The sequence below is a fragment of the Brassica napus genome, chromosome A5 (assembly GCF_020379485.1).
Source record: "Brassica napus cultivar Da-Ae chromosome A5, Da-Ae, whole genome shotgun sequence".
Lineage (NCBI taxonomy): Eukaryota > Viridiplantae > Streptophyta > Magnoliopsida > Brassicales > Brassicaceae > Brassica > Brassica napus.
In genome coordinates, this window is record NC_063438.1 from 18,447,883 (window position 1) to 18,462,523 (window position 14,641).

General features: G+C 31.5%; 2 protein-coding genes across 3 annotated transcripts; both read left to right on the top strand.

The window, feature by feature from the left end:
• The first annotated feature begins 953 nt into the window (after positions 1-953).
• LOC106364576 (dolichyl-diphosphooligosaccharide--protein glycosyltransferase subunit DAD1) lies at positions 954-2,501 on the top strand. Its single transcript, XM_013804118.3, has 5 exons — positions 954-1,124; positions 1,209-1,256; positions 1,646-1,733; positions 1,813-1,856; positions 2,263-2,501. The coding sequence occupies exons 1-5, from the start codon at positions 1,041-1,043 to the stop codon at positions 2,344-2,346; spliced, it is 348 nt and encodes a 115-aa protein (XP_013659572.1). The 5' UTR covers positions 954-1,040; the 3' UTR covers positions 2,347-2,501.
• An 875-nt stretch (positions 2,502-3,376) lies between these two features.
• On the top strand, positions 3,377-6,090 carry LOC106367117 (glycerol-3-phosphate acyltransferase, chloroplastic-like). 2 transcript variants are annotated; one of them, XM_013806826.3, is made up of 13 exons: positions 3,378-3,709; positions 3,791-3,888; positions 3,958-4,044; positions 4,120-4,217; positions 4,298-4,355; positions 4,453-4,554; positions 4,632-4,693; positions 4,782-4,892; positions 4,983-5,061; positions 5,148-5,267; positions 5,343-5,456; positions 5,560-5,711; positions 5,789-6,090. In XM_013806826.3, exons 1-12 carry the CDS (start codon positions 3,448-3,450, stop codon positions 5,692-5,694), a joined length of 1,326 nt encoding a protein of 441 aa, XP_013662280.2. In that variant the 5' UTR covers positions 3,378-3,447; the 3' UTR covers positions 5,695-5,711; positions 5,789-6,090. The 2 variants fall into 2 exon arrangements, with proteins under 2 accessions (XP_048635165.1, XP_013662280.2); XM_048779208.1 differs by lacking the exon at positions 5,789-6,090 and having other exon boundaries at positions 3,377-3,709; positions 5,560-5,712.
• The last annotated feature ends 8,551 nt before the right edge of the window (positions 6,091-14,641 follow it).

Below are 14,641 nucleotides of genomic sequence, written 5' to 3' on the forward strand. Positions count from 1 at the left end.
TGTTCGGTTTTGGAAAAAAAATGTGCTACATGACATCATGACTACATGTATAATTTTACATAACATGATAATTGAGGATGAGTGTGAATTCGACGCACCAACTGAACTTGAAAGAGAAGCTCCACCTCTAGATACCGAAATTTTAGAAGATGAAAATGTCCGATTTCAAAAAAAATTGTTCGATTTAGGAATATCAAACAATTTGTGAGAAAAATATTCTAATGTCATTATTAAACCAACTTATATATTGTCTTTTATTTTATGATGATTTCTTGTACTTTTATTAATAAATGTTTAATTTAAATAAATTATATTTTAAAGAATTTTTGTAAACATAAAATAGTTGGGGTTAATTAGTAAATTTTTATAAGTATAAGATATTATTAACAATTATTAATAAAATATATTACTTTTGGAGTAGAAAATAGAATAATACATTGGAGTAAAACCTTACTTCATTTTGGAGTTGCACCATTTTGGAATAGCACCATTTTGGAGTAAAATATGGAATAATACATTGGAAATGTTCTTACTGCAAAGGATGGTAAATTTCAAGCCTCCCATTGTCCAAAATAATCAATTATTGCATAGAGTTAATGAAACTCAATGAACAAAGGTAGTTTATAGAGAGAGTGAGAGAGAGAACGAAGACGAAATAAAGCAGATGGGAGAGGTGAAATAGCCGGAAAAGTGAAACGAAGTCATTGTTCAGACAGAAAGTAACAACTGAACTTATTTGGACAGAAAGTTGTATCTGAAAATCGCCCGAGAAGACTGTAGAAGCAAGAAGAACTAGGCGGTGGAATTGAAGCTAGAAAAAAATATTTATTTTTTTATTTGGTTTAAAGGATCTATTGACTACTCGTTCAGATGGGTGTTGACTAATAAGGCCCAAAATATTTAAATCGGCCCGTTTGTAAAACGACGCCGTTAGCGAGAGGTTCGTTAAGAGTGTCAAGTCTCGTGAAGACGAAGACGAAAGCAGTAGTAGGACGGAAGAAGAAGAAGAAAAGGAGATCTGTATTTGATCATTGAGAAGAATGGTGAAATCGACAAGTAAGGATGCTCAGGATCTGTTCCGATCTCTTCACTCCGCTTATTCCGCTACTCCGACTAATCTCAAGGTTCGCCAATCGCCATTGTTGAATTTCCCTTCCCTTTTTGCGCATCCTTCTTCGTCCTTATGGAACTTGTTTTCTTTTTGGCAGATCATCGACTTGTATGTCGTTTTCTCCGTCTTCACTGCTTTGATTCAGGTACGCATATCGATGGCTTTTAGATCTACGATTCTCGAGTCGATCTGTTGTAATTTTTCAGGTCTTAAATGTCAATTAATTTGTGTTTCGTAGATTCGAACCCGTGATCAGATGCTGTAGGATAGGTGTATTGATTTATATATCTAAAAAGAAATGTGCTTATGAAACCTATAACTTTGAATTGCAATGTAGCTTATTTCGCATCAGTCTCTTGTTTCGCTTTTTAACTTGAATGATATGGTAAACTTGTTCTGTGTATTTCAAAAGATTCAAGATGATAGCAACAAATAAGTGATTTGACTTCTCTATTGATGATGCCCAAAAGATAAAGCACTGAGCAAGTGAGTATTAATCTGTAGAGACTCACTTTGTTTTTTATACATGGACAGGTGGCGTATATGGCTTTGGTGGGATCATTTCCATTTAACTCATTCCTATCTGGAGTTCTCTCTTGTATCGGGACAGCAGTTCTTGCTGGTAAGTTTAGCATTTGATACAAGAGAAAGATACTTATACCTTGTGAATGTACCCATCTTGTTCACTTTTTTGTTTATAGTTTGCCTCCGGATTCAAGTGAACAAAGAAAACAAGGAATTCAAGGTAGTTAATTATGCCATTTATATGACTATTTCATTTCTCTTTGACAATCTAACCCCCACTGTTTCTCATCTCCCTCCTCTTTCCCCATGTTTAGTTTGATTAATTTATACTTCCTTCCCCACTCAAACCTTAGTGACACTGTAATTGTAATGAGAAAGGTGTTCTCGTTAGTGTAGTGCAAGTCAAATGTAAGTAACCTTTGGGAACAGTTGTTAGCTATGGGATGATAGGCAGAAACTGGTTAGGCATTCTGAATATTCTAGGTTTTAGCTGGTTTTGGCGAATAATCCATTGGTCCCAACATAAATGATCTCTTTTTTCTCCATAGCCAAAAAGCACAATCAATATTGTCATCATTAGTTTCCTACATTGCACTTTACAATCCTCTTGCTTTGAATATTTACAGGATTTGGCACCGGAACGAGCATTTGCTGATTTCGTCCTCTGCAACTTGGTCCTGCACTTGGTGATCATCAACTTCCTCGGATAGGTTCCCGTCTCCTATCTTACGGTTGCTTCCATGTTATGGACTTTTTTAGACGTGACTTGAGGAATCATTACTGTAGTATTGAGATATTTTATATTTCTGTCAAAGAATCGAACTTTTTATGCACTAATGAGACGCTTGGTTTCGCTCGGCCTAAATTCTAACTACTCATAATCCGATACGTGTCAACAGTCACATGGTTCATGTTGGTGTGATCTCTGTGCCGTTCAGAGCAACTCCAAAAGGTAGTAATCTAATAGTTGAAGCTTATCTACTCGTGTGTAAAAACATCAGTAGCGAACGTGGTGTAGAAGAAAAAACTGTACAGTTGATACGTTTACTACACACAAACACGACTTCGTCAAATAAATTACTTGCTGTAGCACAGAAGAACAGAGAATAGAAACTACAAAGTTTGAATTTGCTCTTGACAATTTCCTCGATTTATTAGTTTAGAATCTTTAGGTGATTTTTTTGTTCTTGACGTCATAGGATTTATACATAGATATTGTTGTGTGCACACAAATATGACTTATTCAAACTAAGAAATGGCAAGACACAAGTTTTAATTTGGTCTTCTATATGTCAAAAAAAAAAAAAATTGGTCTTCTTGACTTTTTTTTTTGTTGATAATTGGTTTGTCTTCTTGACTCTATATATATCCACATTATAGTATTTAGAATTGTCAAGTGTTCCCTCCATTTAAAAATGTTTAAAAAGTGTTTAAAGAAGATATATTTTAGATGCATTTTCTATTAAATAGTAATATTTATTCATAAACTTCAAAAATATTTAAATTGAATAATTTTGATTAAAACTATTCTTATAAAAAATATAGTTTAAAGATGTGGAGTCTTTAGAAAAATAAATGCTTCATATTTTCACATACACACACTAAAAAAACAGATAATGTAAGCGAGTTCTTAATTTGGTGAAAAAAAAAAAGAGAAGTAAAAATATAAAAACGTGGAAAAGAAAAGGGGGAAGGAAGAGGAGTGGTCGTGGGATAAATAAAAAAGCGAGGAAGCGATCTCCTTCACACACACACGCCCTCTCTCTCTCTCTCTCTCTCTCTCTCTCTCTGCTTCGTCCAATCACGTTTTAATGACTCCTCTCACACTTTACTCCTCCGCCGCAACCGTAACTTTAACTTCCTCGCCGAGGGTTCCGTTTCACCCTCCCGCTCGTCGCGGCTTCGTTTCCTTCAGATTAACCGCCAAGAAGCTGCCTCTTCGTTCACATTCGCTGAGTGTGAGAGCGATGTCTGAGCTCGTTCAGGATAAGGAATCTGTCGTCGCGGCTAGCACTGAGAGTAGTGAGGAGCTCAACCATTCCCGTACCTTCTTGGATGCGCGCACTGAACAAGGTTAGTCAATCGAAATCGTGTTTCTTGCATTGTGCTTGATTCTTGATATATAATGGCTCCCAATGCATTTTCAATTTGCAGATCTTATTTGTGGTATAAAGAAGGAAAAAGAAGCTGGAAGGTTGCCTCCCAATGTTGCAGCAGGGATGGAAGAATTGTATTGGAACTACAAAAATGCAGTAAATGAATTTGCTTTTTTTATCACTCATTACTCTCTCTCTGTTTTCGCTAACTTTTCATGTCAATAGGTTTTGAGTAGCGGAGCTCCAGGGGCAGATAAGACTGTTATATCAAACATGTCTGTTGCTTTCGATCGCATGCTTCTTGGTGTCGAGGTACTTACTTCTCTTCCTTCAATCTTGGAGAAAATTCTATGTTTACTTGATTTTCCTTTGCTCTTAAATTTTCAGGATCCTTATACTTTTAATCCGTATCATAAAGCTGTGAGAGAACCATTTGATTACTACCAGTTTGTCCATATGTACATCAGTCCCCTTATTGATTTCAAGTACGCTCGAATCTGCACTCTTATTTATTCGCTGGAATCTTCTTCTACCAACGACCTTTTTAAATGTATTTGTTGTGCAGAAACTCTTACGTTGGAAATGTTTCTATTTTCTCCGAGCTGGAAGATAAGCTTCGGCAGGTCCTCTTCCCTCTCTCTCTCTTGTGCACTATTTTGCTTCCATCAACAGTTGACTTCTTTTCGTTTAGGACTATAACGTTTAACTGGTTGATATCAGGGACATAATGTCGTGTTAATATCAAATCATCAAAGTGAAGCTGATCCAGCTGTCATTTCCTTGTTACTTGAAGCGCATTGTCCATACATAGGCGAGAACATTGTAAGCTTCGAGCCTTGTTCTGAGTCAGCTATACGTTACTATCTCTCTACTTATCCCTTTTTTGTGTGTGGCTGCAGAAATGTGTGGCTGGTGATCGAGTCATCACTGATCCTCTTTGTAAGCCGTTTAGTATGGGAAGGTACCCTATCACAACCTTTCTTTTGACAATGGTATGCTACCTGATGGGCGCAACCTTGTAAGACTTCCGGGATTCCTTCTGCTTTCAGGAATCTCATATGTGTCTACTCGAAAAAGCACATGAACGATGATCCTGAGCTTGTTGATATGAAACGAAAAGCAAACACACGAAGCTTAAAGGAGATGGCTACATTGCTAAGGTTTGAGGAAGTATAATAGAAATCTTTTTGTTACTTTTGTAAAGACTCAGAAAATAAAAGGAATAAGGTTGATGTTATTCTGCACTGTAGGTCTGGCTCCCAACTAATATGGATTGCACCAAGCGGTGGAAGGGACCGCCCGGATCCTTCTACTGGGGAATGGTTTCCTGTAAGTTAACCTAATGGAATGCAGAGATCTTATCTGCGTCTGGTGGATATCATAGAGACACTGATGTATTAAAAACAAATGTTCAGGCACCCTTTGATGCTTCTTCGGTGGACAACATGAGAAGACTGGTTGAACATTCTGGTGCTCCTGGACATATCTATCCAATTTCTTTGCTTTGCTATGACATAATGCCGCCTCCACCCAAAGTAAAGTATTGCTACTCTTTTTCTCCTTCTCTGCTTTACTTCCCTCTCATCACCTAACTCATTGTGAATCTACAGGTTGAGAAAGAAATTGGAGAGAAAAGATTAGTTGGGTACCATGGTACCGGACTATCAATTGCTCCTGAAATCAGCTTCTCAGATGTAACGGCAGACTGCAGCAACCCGAATGAGGTTTTGTTTATTTACTTTAAAATCATCAAATGTATTAATCCAGTTTCTCCAAGTCCATTGTGCATCTCATCATTCATGGTTATATTTGCGTGGTATATGGCAGGCGAAAGAAGCATACAGCCAAGCTCTGTACAAGTCGGTGGATGAACAATACAAGACTTTGAACTCTGCAATCAATCACAGAAGAGGAATAGAAGCATCAACTTCAACAGTATCTTTGTCACAACCCTGGAATTAATCTCTCAAGTTGTTAGGGTAACACTTTCTAAACACCTTTCGTATGTACATCATATAAGAAAGTTCCCCATACAAGGTTGTTCCTGTATCTGCAGGATACACAAACAAATGCAGATATAATCACACGTTGTCGTAAGGGAAGTTACTTCACTATCTTCAGAAAATATATTACGAAGCCTCTCTCCCTGATGAAACAAAGAAACAGTTACCATCTTCGTTTCTAACGTGGGAACAAAAGTTGGGTTTGTGTACATATGAATAGTGAGAGACCACATGCACTCTTCCTAGGCTCATTTTAGATCATCACATATACTTTCTTCATTTGTAATATTCTCTTTTTTTTTCTGCTCTCGACTATATTGAGCCTGATGAATAATTCATTTTTTTTTTTTGCTTCCTTCCTACTCATGCGTTATGATTTTATTCCAACTTAAAATTTCTGTATAGATATCTGGGCTTTTGAACAAAAAAAAAAAGAAGATATCTGGGCTTTTGTAGTGATCGATTAGTAAACTGCCAAATATGCTTCTTGCAGTTTTTCTAACTCAGTTATTCAAAAGGAACCTTATCTGTTCAATTATTCCACCATCTTGACCAAAACCAAATTTAAAAAATATATTGACTTCTTGCAATTTGATTATTATTCATATTTGCCATTCACTATTTTGTTGTGTTCTTAATAATAACTTCATAGACCGCGTAGAGGGAGTGTGTTGTACTATCAGTGAATTGCCAAGTTGACAGAGTGGGACTGTCTGGTCTGGTTTGGATCTTATGTCACAATATAACCTTCAAGCTTCTGTCTCTGTATCACGTGTCCGTTTTCTGTTTTCTTCTTTCCACTATCCTCTCTCACTTTCTGATTTTCAGAAACAAATATTCAAGCTTAAAAAAGCAAAAAAATCAGTGAGGTATTAAAATTTATTATTATCTTTTTCTTTACCATTAGTTTACATTATGGCAGTGGCTGGCGATATTAATACGACTATTCAAGATTGGATTCTGTTCATCTGAGTAATTTACAGATTAGAAAAAGGAAAAGCAGCAGCAACACCACTCAAAATTTTATCATCTGCCTGTTTTAGTCAACAATTAACACTTTCTTCACAGTTAATTAGTGGTCAAATTATTTAATATATCTTCAAAAACAAAGCTTACTTGACAAACTCCTCATCATTATAATCATTCCGATTTTCTCTCAAGATGATGTGATATTCGGCTATCTTTTTGTAGTGTGAAAATGATATGAGGATTTAAAAGAATTGTGTGTGATCAATAAACAATAACAACTATCAAATCTGTTTCTTCTTTTCCTTTATTTTCTGCATATAGATATGCCAAATTTTATGATTTGAAACCGTACCTTATTCTGCTTCTTTGTCGTTCTTCTTTTATTTAAACTCAAACGCATATGTCTTTATCAAATCGAAGATGGAGCTATATTCAGGCTGATCGTTTGATGTTTTTATAAACTAACTAGTGCTCTCTGTGTTTCTTTACACAAGATAGTCAGTGATTCGTTTTATTTGGATTTTTCATATTTATATACAAAATTATATTAATTTTACTATTTTGACCATTTGGGTTATACAATATATTTTGTTAGTTTAATAGATGTTAACTAATAACTAGATAATAGTATATTATGTGAAGCATATTAAGTACTGATATTATAGAGAATTTGATTTATAAATTTGGATGATGTTTTCAATTTATAATGCAATATTAGTTAGTTTCAATACAATTATATTATATAACATTAATATTACTTAGATTTTTAAAGAAAAGTATAAAATGATGTCTCAGACTCTCAGGTTAGAAAAAACAAATTAATTATTTTTTTTATATATGTAAAAACCTAAAACATTATATATTGTAATACACTATGAGTGTGTATTTAAATAGAAAAGAAACATATAGTATTTATGGGCGAATTTACCATTTTAATGCTAAAAATAAATATACTAATCAAAATTGCCATTCAACGGCTTACAAAATTATGCTAAATACTTTCGTTAAATGAGTCTAGGGATCCCATGATTCTAATCATTTTACCGTTTTGATCTACTATTCTCCTGAACAATTAAATTGTGATGGTAAATGAAAAGTTACTGTTGTTTTCACTTTTCACAGCTTGATATCCACATACAGTTATCACGAGTACAAATTCGCGTCAAACTCAAGAATCAAAAGTGATTCTTTTATTTTCCTCTTTAGTTTTTGTAAGCAAGATTACTATTAACTATGGTGTGATAAGGTTTGTAACATTTGGACTCTATATTTCTGTGGAAACAAACTAGTTTATTTATTTATAGGCATTACAACCAGATTTAACTCTAGATTCTTTTCTTCGTTTTTATGCGAACTTAAGTAGTTGATGCTGTTTCGTGAGAAGTTAGTCTTGCGATGAAATCATAACTACGAATGGCATGAGAAATTTTGTGAAGGGCAATGAATCCCCCCGCATCTATTTTGTCCCATACTAATGTTTGTACACTTTTATTGTTAGTTTCTTGATTAAACGCGATTGGCATCGCACGTGCCTCTCGAATAGTGTCACATTCACATACCATGTTTATTTATTTTTTAGTTCTTGTCAGTTTTAAATTTGGGAATAATTATTCACTCGTTTATCGATCGGTTTTAAATCGCTCGTGTCCTTCGCAGATTTTTCTTGAAAAACTAATAAACAGATGCATCGATGTTGGAATCCACGACGTAAGGAGAAGTGTGACGTCAAAACCTTCACAGACAAACGATTTTATTATACAATATGAACACAGATTAAAAAAGATTGTCCATAGTTGGCTTTATTCGAATATACATACACGCAATGTAAGCTACTACTATAATTCACCCTCACCCTCTCTCTATATAGATTCTGATTTGACCTTTTTTGCAAAAAAGTTAAGCAAATATTCACTTATTCAATCGCTAGTCGTGAATCTAGCTAAAGAAAATGAAATAATTTGTTTTATTGTTTTCTGATTATGTATCTCAGATTTAAAATCATCTAGAATTTGATGATATATTTTATTTTATAAATGTATACATTAACATTATTGTAAACATTTTAAATATATTATTTACATTTGAGTGTTATATATTGTGTAACTTTATAATTTTATTGTTTATTTTTTTCTATTCAGCATTATTAATATATAATTATTTGTTTTATACTTTTTATTTTGTTTTACACACCATTGTCGAATGATAAAAAAACAAGCAATAAGCCATACTTGTAATGAAAAACATAGATATATCATTAAAATATCTTTTGAATTATTTTTTTTCTGATATTCTATTTTGTAAATAACACATGATCTAAAAGTTAGCTATGTCTATTATATTTTGTATATAATCATTTTAGATAATGGATGGATTTTTTGATTCTTTACTAAAGGAGGAAAAGAGGTGATTATAAAATTGGTGGTTACGGCATTGCCAAATCATGTGATGTCTATTTATCGGTTACCGAAGGCTACATTTAAAAAGCTAACAAGTGCAATATCTCAATTTTGGTGGAGTCCAGGAGGAAGCACAAAAAGTATGCATTAAAAAATCATGGGATAAATTATGTGCTTCTAAAGGTAATGGTGGACTAGGCTTTAAGGATCTTATTGATTTTAACACGGCGCTTGGAAAGCAATTGTGGAGGCTGATTGAGAAGCCAAATATTCTTTTTTCAAGAGTCTTTAAAGGACGGTATTATAGGAATGCTTCACCCCTGGAACCGATCCGTTCATACTCCCCGTCATATGGCTGGAGGAGTATTACTTCTGCTAGATCTTTGGTTTGTAAATGACTAATTAAAAGGGTGGGAACAGGTTCATCTATCTCAGTATGGAATGATCCTTGGATCCCAGCCACTCGTCCGAGACCAGCAAACAAAAACCTTCAAAACAGTTATCCGGACCTTACGGTGGATTCTCTCATTAACTCGAATCCCGAACATGGAATTTACAGGCAGTCAGGGCTTTGGTGGATCCTCATGATGCATAAATTATAGAAAGTATACATTTGAGTAGAAATCCGATGGAAGATATGAATGGATGGCATTTCACTAACAATGGGACATACTCGGTTCAATCAGGTTATCAAGTGGAGCAGGTCTATCCTGATAGGGAAAAATCACCAGAATTTATTGGTCCCACAGTGGATATACCAAAAGCTTTCTGCTGGAAAGTGTGGTGTCCCCCGAAGATACAACATTTCTTATGGCAAATCCTTTCAGGATGTATAGCGGTAATGAAAAATCTACAAACAAGGGAAATACAAGGGGATACACGTTGTGCTCGATATTGAGATCCAGAGGAATTAATAAACCATGTGTTTTTTGAATGTCCTCCAGCACGTCAAGTATGAGCTTTATCTAAGATACCATCGAACCCCAATATTTTTCCTTTTAGTTCTTTCTTCGCCAACATGGATCACCTATTTTGGAGAGTCAATCCAAGACTAGATGACCACCAATTTGCATGGATATTGTGGTATATATGGAAAGCTCGGAATAACAAAGTGTTTAGTAATAGCGGAATTGGAATCAACGCTTTGGGCTGAGGAACATGTAGTAAAGGTTCAAACGAGGGAGCATGAGGCACAGAACCGACCCAAGGTACCGACTTCAGGACGATGGTGCTTCATAGATGGTTCATGGAAAGACAATGATTTATTTTCAGGGCAATGCTGGTATAACACTTTACCGGGTTTTGATGGTTTACTAGGGGCAAGGAATGTAAGGGCATGTCTTTCACCTCTACACTCTGAGGTGGAGGCATTAATTTGGGCACTGGAAAGTATGAAGAATTTAAGACAGTTTCAGGTTACGTTTGCAACAGATTGTTCTCAATTGGTGAAGATGATTTCAGAACCAGAAGAATGACCAGTATTTGGAAGTTACCTGGAAGACATAAAGCTTTTTAAAAGAAGTTTCCTCAACTCAAACATCGTTCATGTACCCGGGACAGAGAACCTACAGGCGGATAGCTTAGCACGCAGTGCTAAGAAACAACCGTCTTTCGTCGTTCACATGGATGCAGAGTTACTAATTTGGTATACAGAGTCAACATGAATCTGTAAATGTTTGCTGTCAAAAAATAAAATATATCTTGTTGTGAATTTCAAATTAATTAAATAATATATAGCTGTAGATATAAAAGTTTAACATATGCTAATATTTTTTTTATAAAATATACATAATTTATGAATTTAACCCTTTTTAACTAAGAATGATAGTTTATTTTATTTATTTAAATGAAAGCAATGAGAGTTTCTTTTATTTATTTAAATGGAAGTAATTTTAAAATAAAATAGGTTAATTTACCAATTTTATATAGTTTTGTTTTATTTAATTCTATATTAATCCTATTTTATATAATATATTATAACTTTTTATAAAAATAGAAAAGAATTCTTTTTTGTTTTATAATAAAAAATTAAATTAATATTGATGTGTAATCATATTATATTACTAATTACGAAATTAATTATTGCATGATTTAAAAAAATACTTAAAACTTTTAATAAGATTTGGGTAGATATTTTCTCAACAGATTTTGTTATAATTAAAAATAAAATTTAAATCTATATTTTATCAACCGATTTGTTAGATTAATAATAATCAGTATGTCATATTAAGTAATTAATCAAATGGTCCTACTAAGACTTTTAAATAGTAGATAAAAATTAGAATCTTAAATTAATAGATTAGATAACTGCTTATTTCATCCGTCATTTTGATTTGCGTATCAACAATTTTACAATTGCTATTAACCAGAACTTTGGTTTCTCCCCTGTACCATTTAATTTTAAAAATACTTTGATTATGTATTTCAGATTTAAAGATACTTTTTTTTGAAACTAATAGTCATACATTTATGTAAATAAAAAAGAAAGTATTTGATATTTTTTGGATTATTCAATACCTACATAAATCACCAATTTAATATGAGTACAATTTTGCATAACGTAATACTTTGGTTTTTCAAATAAATTACTTTTTTTTCAAATAAATTAATGTCTTTTGGACGTCAGAAGGTACCATTTGTAAACTGTTTGTGTATTAAGAGAAAAGGGTAACTATCTGACAATTAATCGATTTATGCCATGTTTTCGGTGGATTAATATATATAGCGGAACAAAAGATGTACAAAAAGTTTAGCAATGTCACAATCTCTACCACCGATTTTGAAAATTTGTAAAGACAGTTAAAAACATAATTATGATAATATGTTTTAATCTATAAAGCATGATTTGATCAAATTAAAACTACGGCAATTAAGTGACGAGATGTTTCTTAGTCATATTATATGTCCACTTAATTTGTCTGGGATTATTAATTGTGCCTTCCACTTTCGAGTATCTTTTTAATTTATGAACTCCTTAATAATTACCTATCATTGTTAAAAACTTTTTTTGATAAACCCGGCTGATCCGGTTGTTCTCGGGAGGAACACATTTAGTGCTACATAGTGTTTTGACTACCACACTGTCTGATCCGAGTTTGGAATACTTTCCGACTAATGCGAGAGAACGAACCGATCATTTGTCACGATCCACCATGTAACCCACCTGAGCCGAGTAATGATAATTTGGCTCATAAGTGAAATCGAACCTAGGAATCATTGTTAAATTTACCCTTGTGAATTATTGAAATATGTATTAGCTAAATACAGATGCAGAAAAATTAGCATGTAGTGCTCGAATTTTTTCTATGTCTTATGTTGATTTGTATTCTCGATTATATTTTATGAATCGAGTTTAGTTTAAATCTTATATATTAAAACAGAAGTCACGACTTTGATTCAAGTGTAATTTGTTAAAAAAATAGACTTAATTGATCTATTCTTAAAGAATCATGTTACATTTAATATCTAATCTTATCATTTGAATTTTGGACCTACCAGAAATTTTTATTGAGCTATTAATAATTGGATTTAAACAATAGATGATCCATTGGATTTTTAGATAGTATAAATTAAATAGATATAATTTAATGTTGTAATACTATACCTTTATATGCTAAATATTTAAATATTTGTCGATGTTAACTTTTAAAAGTATAAAGGTTTTTTTTTAAATAACAAAAATCATATTATCTAACAATGATTAATCATTACTACCTTAAACCAATGAAAACAAATTTTAAACTATATAGTTTATTTTAAAAATTAAACAAAAACTAAATTTTTAATTATTTACTCGATAATATAAATATATGAAGTGAAAAGTTTAATTTTTTTAAGACTTTATAAATTTGTGAAATATTACAATATCTTTGAATATGACAATAAAACAATATTTTACTAATCTTTATATATATTTACGATTTTAATAATGAAATAATAATCCGAATATATATATATATATATATATAATAAGATACAAATACATGTGAAAGTTTATAACAATCTATTGAATGAAAAAAATAAAGTAAACTTATTATTTAAAAAAAAAATTGATAGACACATATATATTATAATATATATCAATTTAGAATTGAAAACAAAATATTTATATAAAAATAAATGAAAATAAAAATCTGCGCGGTTGCGCAAGTCGAGATCTAGTTAGTATAGTTATTATTGACAACAACAAATTTGTTTAGCCTATTTCATCGGAAGCTTGTTAATTTAATTTTAGGAAATTATAACCAAACCTTAATTATTTTTGCACCATATCATTATTTTCATTCAATGTTTTTTTTCGAATAGGTCTATCTATCTATACCATTATTTGCAAAGTAATTTTTGAAATCGAGTGGCGAAAGTGGATGATACTCTTAATGAATTTTGATCTATAATTAATTATATAATCAACAACAAAATTTTATTAATAATATTATTTTTAAAATAAGATTATTCTTATATATTGTTTTGTTATCTTAAAACATATTTTCAGTTATAAAATATAAAAATAAGATATAAAATAATTTATAATAATTAAGTGGTTAAAGTCAATGTTACCCTTAATAAACTCTATATATAAATAATTAAAAAGATTTTTTATTAATAATATTATAATTTTATAAATAAGATAATTATTATATATTTTGTTGTTATCTTAATTTTTTTATCAATAATAAAGTTATAAAAAACATATAAACAATTTATAATTGAATATTAATCAACTAAAATCATTTTGTAAAAAGATATTTTCTAAAATGTTTTTAAATTGTAAATGTTTTCTTTTGAAATTTTAACACAATAATAAACATTCTATTTTAATGAATTTTTTGTCACATATATATAATTTGATGTTTGATTTAATTTTTTTGTCGCATATATATATATATATAATTTGATGTTTGATGTTTTTTGAATTATTAAAATATTAACTAATAAATATTTGTAAAACGATTAAACCCACACGTACGTGCAAAACAACTAGCGGTTATGTATTTTTGTATTCGTTTTTAACGGTCTTACAACTTTTTAAGATTTACTTTAACTAATTTTAACCGTATAAATCTACACAATGACAAAAATATTTTATAGAGAGTTACAACAAACGATCATCAGAATTATCATATACTCCCTCCGTTTCAATATAGATGATGTTTTAGAAGGTTTGTTTTGTTTCAATTTACATGAAGTTTTGAGATTTTAAGGAAGTTTTGAGATTTTAAGGAAGTTTTGAAATTTTAAGGTTAACTTTAACTTTATTGGAAATTGTTCAACCAATTAGATTTTACCATCTTTTTTATAATTGGTTAAGTGGTTTTAAAATTATATGTTTAAAATATGTTTCTAGAAAAATGTAATTTTCTTAATCTTTGTGCACTATTACAAAACATCAAGTATTATGAAACAGAGGGAGTATCTTATTAAAATTGAAGTACAATAAAAATAACTTTTAAAACTAATATTTATTTACAAGTAAATGCGCTGAATAATTCGTAAGCCTAAATTTAAATTTTTAAAAAATATTACCATTTCAGATTGTCAATC

Bases quoted from the DNA above. Each gene is read 5' to 3' on its own strand.
- LOC106364576 (XM_013804118.3), top strand. From the start codon at position 1,041: ATGGTGAAATCGACAAGTAAGGATGCTCAGGATCTGTTCCGATCTCTT. The intron at 1,125-1,208 runs GTTCGCCAATCG...TCTTTTTGGCAG, and splicing joins CTACTCCGACTAATCTCAAG to ATCATCGACTTGTATGTCGT. The intron at 1,734-1,812 runs GTAAGTTTAGCA...TTTTGTTTATAG, and splicing joins CGGGACAGCAGTTCTTGCTG to TTTGCCTCCGGATTCAAGTG.
- LOC106367117 (XM_048779208.1), top strand. From the start codon at position 3,448: ATGACTCCTCTCACACTTTACTCCTCCGCCGCAACCGTAACTTTAACT. The intron at 4,356-4,452 runs GTCCTCTTCCCT...GGTTGATATCAG, and splicing joins TGGAAGATAAGCTTCGGCAG to GGACATAATGTCGTGTTAAT. The intron at 4,694-4,781 runs GTACCCTATCAC...TTCTGCTTTCAG, and splicing joins AAGCCGTTTAGTATGGGAAG to GAATCTCATATGTGTCTACT.